The sequence below is a fragment of the Piliocolobus tephrosceles genome, chromosome 14 (genome assembly GCF_002776525.5).
Source record: "Piliocolobus tephrosceles isolate RC106 chromosome 14, ASM277652v3, whole genome shotgun sequence".
Classification (NCBI taxonomy): domain Eukaryota; kingdom Metazoa; phylum Chordata; class Mammalia; order Primates; family Cercopithecidae; genus Piliocolobus; species Piliocolobus tephrosceles.
In genome coordinates this window covers 4,902,415-4,910,326 of record NC_045447.1, presented here as the reverse complement: position 1 = coordinate 4,910,326, position 7,912 = coordinate 4,902,415, and the positions used below count along the sequence as shown (strand labels likewise).

General features: G+C 54.2%; 1 protein-coding gene across 1 annotated transcript in view; it reads left to right on the top strand.

Annotated features, from left to right (window-relative positions):
* The window catches only part of STKLD1 (serine/threonine kinase like domain containing 1), a 32,816-nt gene that overhangs the window by 6,390 nt on the left and 18,514 nt on the right, over positions 1–7,912 (top strand). The window contains exons 3-7 of the mRNA XM_023189043.2: positions 367–411; positions 2,129–2,203; positions 3,959–4,060; positions 6,051–6,121; positions 7,184–7,299. Of these exons, the coding sequence (XP_023044811.1) occupies positions 367–411; positions 2,129–2,203; positions 3,959–4,060; positions 6,051–6,121; positions 7,184–7,299 (409 nt within the window). The remainder of the gene's footprint in view (positions 1–366; positions 412–2,128; positions 2,204–3,958; positions 4,061–6,050; positions 6,122–7,183; positions 7,300–7,912) is intronic.

The window sequence follows — 7,912 nt, the reverse complement described above, 5'->3', positions numbered from 1 at the left end:
GATGGTGATGATGTGATGGTGATGATGGTGGTGATGGCAGTGATGGTAATGGTGGTGATGATGGTGGTAATGATGATGTTAATGATAGTGATGACAGTGATGGTGGTGGTGATGGAGTCATGGTGGTAATGGTAGTGGTGGTGGTGTGATGGTGGTGATGGTGATGATGGTAATGATGGTGATGATGGTGGTGATGGTGACAGTGATGGTGGTGATGGTTGTGGTTGTGGTAATGATGGTGATGGTTGTGGTGGAAGTGGTGGTTGTGGTGATGATGGTAACGGTCATGGTGGTGGTGGTGATGGTGGTGATAATGGGGATGCTTTGCTACATGTTTATTAAGCTCATGCTCTTGTGCCCTTGCAGGTGGAATGCATGGATGACCATCACGCCAGTCAGGCCCTGGAGGAGGTAACTCTCAGGGTGGTTTCCCCTCTGGAAGAGCTCAATGGAGCATACACGGACTGTGTTCTGTACCTTCTTGTTGAGTGCCTGGGTGAAGGAAAGTCTGGAGGGAGGGATAGAGCATCAGCACCAGTTTTCCCTCAGCTGTGAAGCCAGCAGCCCCAGGTCGTGAAGGGAGGCCATGCCCCAAACACTCACTGCTAAATGCAGGTGCCAACAACTTAGAACATATATTCCCAGAGAACATAAAGTTTAAATATTGGGCTGCGCACAGTGGCTCATGCTTGTAATCCCAGCACTTTGGGAGGCCGAGGCGGGTGGATCAGCTGAGGTCAGGAGTTCAAGACCAGCCTAGCCAACATGGGGAAACCCCGTCTCAACTAAAAATACAAAAAAATTAGCTGGGCATGGTGGTGGGTGCCTGTAATCCCAGCTGCTTCAGGAGGTTGAGGCGGGAGAATCGCTTGAACCTGGGAGGCGGAGGTTGCAATGAGCCGAGGTCACACCATTATATTTCACCCTGGGCAACAGAGCAAAACTTCGTCTCAAAAATAAATAAATATTGGCCAGGTCCCTAGGTTAATCTACCAGTAACTATTTTTTAAATATTTTTTCTTCAATATAAAATTATTAATTACAGAAGAAAATTTTTAAATACAGAATTGGGTTTTCTTTTGCTTTTACCCTTTTTTTTTTTTTTTTCTTTAATAGCAATGGAGTCTCACCATTTTGCCCAGGCTAGTTTTGAACTTCTGGGCTCAAGCAATCCTCCCACCTCGGCCTCCAGAGTGCTGGGGTACAGGCATGTATTACCACGCCCATACCAGAATTGTTTAACAAAGCAAATGTAAATTATCCTTCATTCTATCATTCAGAGCTGCCCAGCAGTAGCGTAGTCATTTACAATAATAGTGATAACAGCTGCACTTTGGTTTGATTGGCAAAGCCTCTGAGTAGCCTTTCTTTGTGTTTCTTGAATTTCCCACGAGCTTGAAGGTGTCCCTTCCTATCTCATGGTCACTTGTTTGTCTTCTGGAATTGCTGGCTCTGCAGCTTGGCCAGCAAACATTATTCGGTGTATAGTGTGACTGAAGCACAGTGGTGGGCCCAGGCTACTCGGTAACAAATGGGAAGAAAGAGCATGGGGGCCCACCCAGAGCCCCACGCCGCCACGGCTTTTCACGTTGCTGATTCAATTCCATGGCCCACTAGGCCAGCTGCTTTCACACCCAACCTTCCACCACAAGCAGTTGTCTGGCTCCATGTCTCTAAGGCAGCCCTGTCTGCTCCTGTTTGGGCATGTTTGAAAGCACTTTCCGCCAGGGCAGGGGGCACTGGGACCTCTCCGTGGGCCCACCCCCCAGTGGCTGCACCACCTCCTCCAGCCAGCCCTGGCTGTGGCTGATCCCCACCTTCCTGGCACTGCCTGCCACAGCTCACTCAGTCCCCGTGGCATCCCTGTGAGGCAGATTCCACTGGGACCCCCATTTTCAGATGACAATATGAGGCCCAGTCACCCAGCACAGCCAGCACATGCTGGAGACAGGACTCACATCGGACTGCCTGGCTCCTAACCACCGTGCAGCCTCCCTGAGCCCGCTCCCCGGACCGGCTCGGAGCCCGAGGCTTGCATGTTTGTTGGGATGTGTGACAGAGAAGCCGGAGCTGAGAAAGGCGTGAAGAGGCGCTGACTTCTCCGTTTCCTCTGCTCTCATCCTGGCAGCTGATGCCACTGCTGAAGCTGCGGCACGCCCACATCTCTGTGTACCGGGAGCTGTTCATCACGTGGAATGGAGAGGTGGGTCAGAGCTGACATCTACGGGCTCAGCCGCCGCGTGGTGGGCTGTGGGACCAAGCTGAGTGAGCCCAGAGCACGCCCACCCCCCACCGTCAGAATAGCTCGTGTGGCACTGGCAGTGACTCTAAACGTGGCCATACCTGACCTAACACTCACTGGCGCCAGGTACCATGCTGGGGGCTTTCCGTGTGTAGTCTCATAGGAGCCCCAACAACCTCATTAGGAGGGTTTTTTTTTTTTTTTTGAGACAAAGTCTCACTATTGTCCCCCGGGCTGGAGCGCAATGGCATGATCTTGGCTCACTGCAACCTCTGCCTCCCGGGTTCAAGCGATTCTCTTGCCTCAGCCTCCCAAGTAGCTGGGATTACAGGTGCGTGCCATGATGCCCAGCTAATTTCTGTATTTTTAGTAGAGACGGGGTTTCACCATATTGGCCAGGCTAGTGTCGAACTCTTGACATTAAGTGATCCACCCGCCTTAGCCTCCCAAAGTGCTGGGATTATAGGCTTGAGCCACCACGCCTGGCCAGGAGGGGTTCTTAACCCATTTGACAGACGAAGAGACAGAGGCTAACAGAAACAAGTTGCTCCAGTTTACCCAGCTAGTATGTGAGCAAGTCAGAGGGCCAGGCGAGGTGGGCCTGATTCCCGGGCTCTGCACACAGCCACCAAGCTTGTCCTGGTGAGCCTGTTCCTCTGATGACAGAGTTTCTACTTTCATGGAAGGAGCTAGTTGACCCCCATCTCCACAGCCACCCGACGCAAGTGCTGTCCTGGGCCTGTGCGCCCCTTCCTCCTGCAGCCCCTGTGCAGCTTACTGACCAGCACCACATCCGTCATCACATGCCAGGAGGGCTGCAGGGCAGGAAGCACGGTCCCTGTGCTCCTGATGGGGCCTAGGGCTCTGGTTCAGGAGCTCTCCAAGGCCACAAAGCTAGTAAACAGCTGATTGGGGATGGAGACTCAAGTCCGGCGGCCGAGTCCTGTAGGCTGGATGACTTCTTGTCTTTACAAGGAGCCAGGAGCTTTCCAGTCACTTCCAATGTGTCTGAGGCAGACAGCGGGAGGCTGAGAAGGCACAAGGGGTGCTGGAGGTAAAGAGAGGCTGAGAAGCCTTCTGCCGGGCGCCAGCCTGCATGAGATGTCCACACTGGCGTTCCCACCTGGGGCCAACAATCCCGGGTCTGAGCAGGAAAGACCCCTCACGTGCTCCTTCTGCTCCAGCTGGGTCTTGGGGGAGGGGACCTCACTGCATGCACTCCCAGAGATTTTTCTGAGCACCCACTAATGCTCTTGAGGGTGCAGAGAAGCCAAGAGGACATCTCCCTATGGGAGGGAGCACAGAACTGGGGCTCCTGCCCTGGTCTGCTGGGGCTCTGGCCAGGGCAGGCTCCTCAGAGGAAATGGATCTGAGCTGAGCCCTAAAGGGTGAGTAGTTATCCCCACGAAGGGGGTAGGTAGTGGTCCAGGCAGAGGGGTCCAGGTGTGCAGTGGCCAGGGGACAAGTGCAGCTTTCAGGAAAGTCCAAGTAGCTTGGTGTGGATGGAGTGTGGAGTGGGGGTGGGGCCTGGGAATGGGGAGAGGAGAGAGAGGAAACTGAAGGTGGAGCAGGAGAGGCTTGTAGCTCCCTCCAGTGGGCAGCGCTCCCACGACCACTGCGGATGGCAGCTGAGTGCAGGGAGGCCCTGGAGCAGGCGAGCCTGTAGAAGCATAGGGGCCTGGGCATCCCCTGGATAAGGGCCTCCTGTCCCAGCAGATCTCTTCTCTGTACCTCTGCCTGGTGATGGAGTTCAACAAGCTCAGCTTCCACGAGGTCATTGAGGATAAGAGGAAGGCAAAGGAAATCATTGACTCTGAGGTAAGATCCTCTGGGCACCAGGCCTGGGGGCCACCTAGGACACAGGCCCTGTAGCACAGGGCAAAGTGACAGCGGGAAGGCAGGCACCATGGAGTCCAGCCTTGTTTTTTTCTTAAATGTATGTCTCGAGGCATTGCACCCTAGGACGTGTGCAGATCTTAAGTGCACAGTTTGATGCACTCATACAACTTCCACCCAGATCAAGGCAGAAGGCATTCCTAACCACAGAAGGTTCCCAGTCGGTGACCATGATTCCAGATTGTTCTGCCGATCGGTCCCTGAAGTTCATGTAAATTGACTCCTCCGGCATGCCGCCGCTCCTGTCTAGTCTCCTTCCCTCAGCTGCTGCATGCACCGGCAAATCATCTGTGCTCCTTGCTTGCTGCCACTCTGCTGCCTGGCTGCCCGGCAGGCTGTTTACCTAGTCTTTTGTGTGGATAAGCACCTGGCCTCGCTGCAGGCTGTTTACCTAGTCTTGTGTGGATAATCATCTGGGCTGCTTCCAGTTTGGGGCTATTGTGAATAAGGCTGCTATGAGCATTGCTGGAAGGCACTCACTTTTCTGGGATGAATACCTAGGAGTGGAATTATTGGGTCGTAGAGTAGGTGTGTGTGTAGCTTTGGTAGATGCTCCAAACAGATTTCCAACGTGGTTTGATTGGCCCCATGTTTACTCTCACAAGTTGTGAGCATTCCTGGTCCACATGGCGGCCAGCGCTTCACTGTGTCAGTCTTGTTGTTGTCGTTGTTGAGATGGAGTCTCAGTCTGTCGCCCAGGCTGGAGTACAATGCACGATCTTGGCTCACTGCAACCTTCGCCTCCCAGTTCAAGCGATTCTCCTGCCTCAGCCTCCCAAGTACCTGGGACTAAAGGTGCCCACCATCACACCCAGCTAAATTTTATATTATTAGTAGAGACAAGGTTTTGCTATGTTGCCTAGGCTGGTCTTGAACTCCTTACCTCAAGTGATCCGCCCGCCTCAGCCTCCCAAAGTGCTGGGATTACAGGCGTGAACCACCACACCCAACCAGTTCACTTTCTTAATGATGTCTTTTGATGACAGAAAGTCCTAACTGTAATGAAGTTCGCTTTCCCAATGCTGTCTCTTATAGTTAGTGCCTTTGGAGTTTAGGAAGCCTTTTGTGCTCCAAGGTCATGAAGATACTCTCCTCCGTTCTGGAAGCTTGGTCGTTTTTGCCTTCGCATTTAGATCTTTCATCTCCCCCAGAAGAATGCTGCCTGCTTTTGCCCTGAGAACTGGGTTTCGTGGGACCGTGTGCCCCTGAGGGGCTCTTCGGGGCACACAGCTCTTCTCTTACCGTGGGCCTCAGAGGCAGGCCCGAAATGAGTTTCAGACTTTGTGAGTGAAGCCCTTAAAACACGAAATGTTCCCAGAAACCCAGTAAGTGCAGCAGACCTACTCTAACTGGGGAGAGTGGGAGGATGCCCACGTCCTGCCCCCTCAGCCCCTCTCTGACACCCCAGGGTGGCCCTGAATCTAGGGACCCTAGGAGCCCAGCTTCAGAACCACCGCCCTGGGTACTTGATGGAGCTTGTCTCTGACGCCGAACACTCCCAGCATTCTCTCAGGGTTCTTTTCATTAGAATGACTTAGAGTAGGCACTAAAGGCTTCCACCCCTCCCATACCCGCAAGGCCGATCTGCCTCCAGCTCCCGGCAAGTGTGGGGCAGTGTGGGCCACAGGGTGGGGTGCAGGGATGGGGCCCTGCAGCACCCGGGGCCTCTGGTATAGAGACAGCAGTGTGGAGTCTGGAAACTCAGAGTCCTTCTGGCTGCCGTCGCGGCTTTACCATCTGGAGAGCCACCACACTGAAGCCTCCTCCACCCTGAGCGCTTGGCTGGCTTCAGGCCTGTCTCAAGATGCAGGGAGAGAATACACCACCATCCTGCTGGTTGCTCTGAGTGTCACCCCCCTGAAAGCAGCACAGGGTGCCCCTCCCATCCTGGCACCCCCTGCTTCTCCCCCAGTGGATGCAGAATGTGCTGGGTCAGGTGCTGGACGCGCTGGAATACCTGCACCATTTTGACATCATCCACAGGTGAGTGGGGCCCCTGACCTCCCTGGACTGGTGGGCTGCTTCGGGAGAAAAGGCACTGAGGCCACTCAGGTGCCAGTGCGCGTGGGCAGGATATGGGGAGAAAGGCGCACTGGGCCAGTACAGCCAGGATAGGATGGGGACCTTCCAGACCTCCTCCTGGGCTCAAAAGAGGCTCTTCCAAGTGGTCTCAAGCTATGTGCACACGCACGGCTGCATGGGATGTGCACTACTCAGGCGGGCTGCTCTAGAGTTCATGGAAAGGAAGGAGGCAACTGCCCTGCCAGGAGGAGAGACCAGGCTGCCTGCCGTGGGGCCAGTGTGGGCTGAGTGGGCCCTGCTGAGCCTTTGACCACCCCGCGGCACAGCATCAGGCTGGAGAATCCATGGTCTGAAGGGGCTGGGAGATGGCTCCAATTTTGAACACCAATATCTTATTTAAAGAGGAAGAGGGAAACCATGTGGCTGGGCGTGGTGGCACATGCCTGTGGTCCCAGCAACATGGAGGCTGACGTGGGAGGATTGCTTGAAGCCAGGAGCTTGAGGCTTCAGTGAGCTATTATGGTGCCACTGCACTTCAGCCTGGGCAACCCTGACTTAAAACACACAGATACACACACACACATACACACACACACCATGCAGACCATATGTACAAAGGGAATGCTTCACATTCCACATTCAGTGTCATGTCACCAGACATAGCACAATGGCCAAAAATCAATACCCAGTCAAATGTATAGCTGAGCTATCTAAGGAGGTGAACATGTCAACCAAGGGACCTTTTCCGGGTGTTGGGTGTGTTCCTACTTGTGGTTGGAGATTCTTCCCTCGGTTTAAAATAATTGAGTACATTTCTGTACATAGGAAACAACTGCTTAAAAAGTAGGCTGAGATGGGGCATTTTGTGGAGGGGAGGAGGGTGTGGGCTGCTGCCTCAGAATCGGGTGGGGCAGGGAACAGAGAGTCAGGCTCAGCACACACGTTGGTCCCACCTGGGGTTGGGGGTGGTGGCTGCCCAGGTGGCCCCCGGCACCCAGAGGTGAACCCCCCTCTTGGTTTCAGGAATCTCAAACCCTCCAACATCATCCTCGTCAGCAGTGACCACTGCAAACTGCAGGACCTGAGCTCCAACGTGCTAATGACGAACAAAGCCAAATGGAATATCCGTGCGGAGGAAGGTGGCAGGGGCTCCCCTAAGTCATGGGAGAGGGGGTTGGCGCCTAGAATCCAGACGGTGGTGGCCACTCTGGGTGCTGGAGTGAGGCAACATCAAACAGCTGTTTGCTCAGAAGGTCCCCACAAAGCCCTCGCCTTGTGTGGACCCCAAAGAGACCTCTTTTGGGTTGTAACTGAGCAGGTGTGCCACCACCAGGGGCAGAGGCAGGGCCCCAAAGACACCCAACATTTGAGAGAAACAAAGTCGTGGTTGTCTGTGGTACCCCAGAAAATGTTGCTTCTCAGGGAGGGAAAAGCAAGCTTCGGAAGGAAGGAAATGAAAATGCCCAGGACGGAGGGTCTGTGGGTGCCACGCACTGACTGCGTGTAGATCACTGAGTCCTAAAACAACCCAGGAGATGACTGGGGTGGGTGGCAAGGGGAGACGAGTTCTCGTTCCTTTGAAAAGATGGCCGGAGAAATGAAGCTGGAGAGAGTAACCACAGAGGAGGAGTCCGGAGTCCAGAGTCCCAGGGTGGTAGTGGCTGGTTGCACTCTGTCCTTGGTAGACAGAAGATGAATGAGTAGATGGGTGCATAGATGGGTGGGTGTGTGGTTAGGTGGGTGAGTGGATGG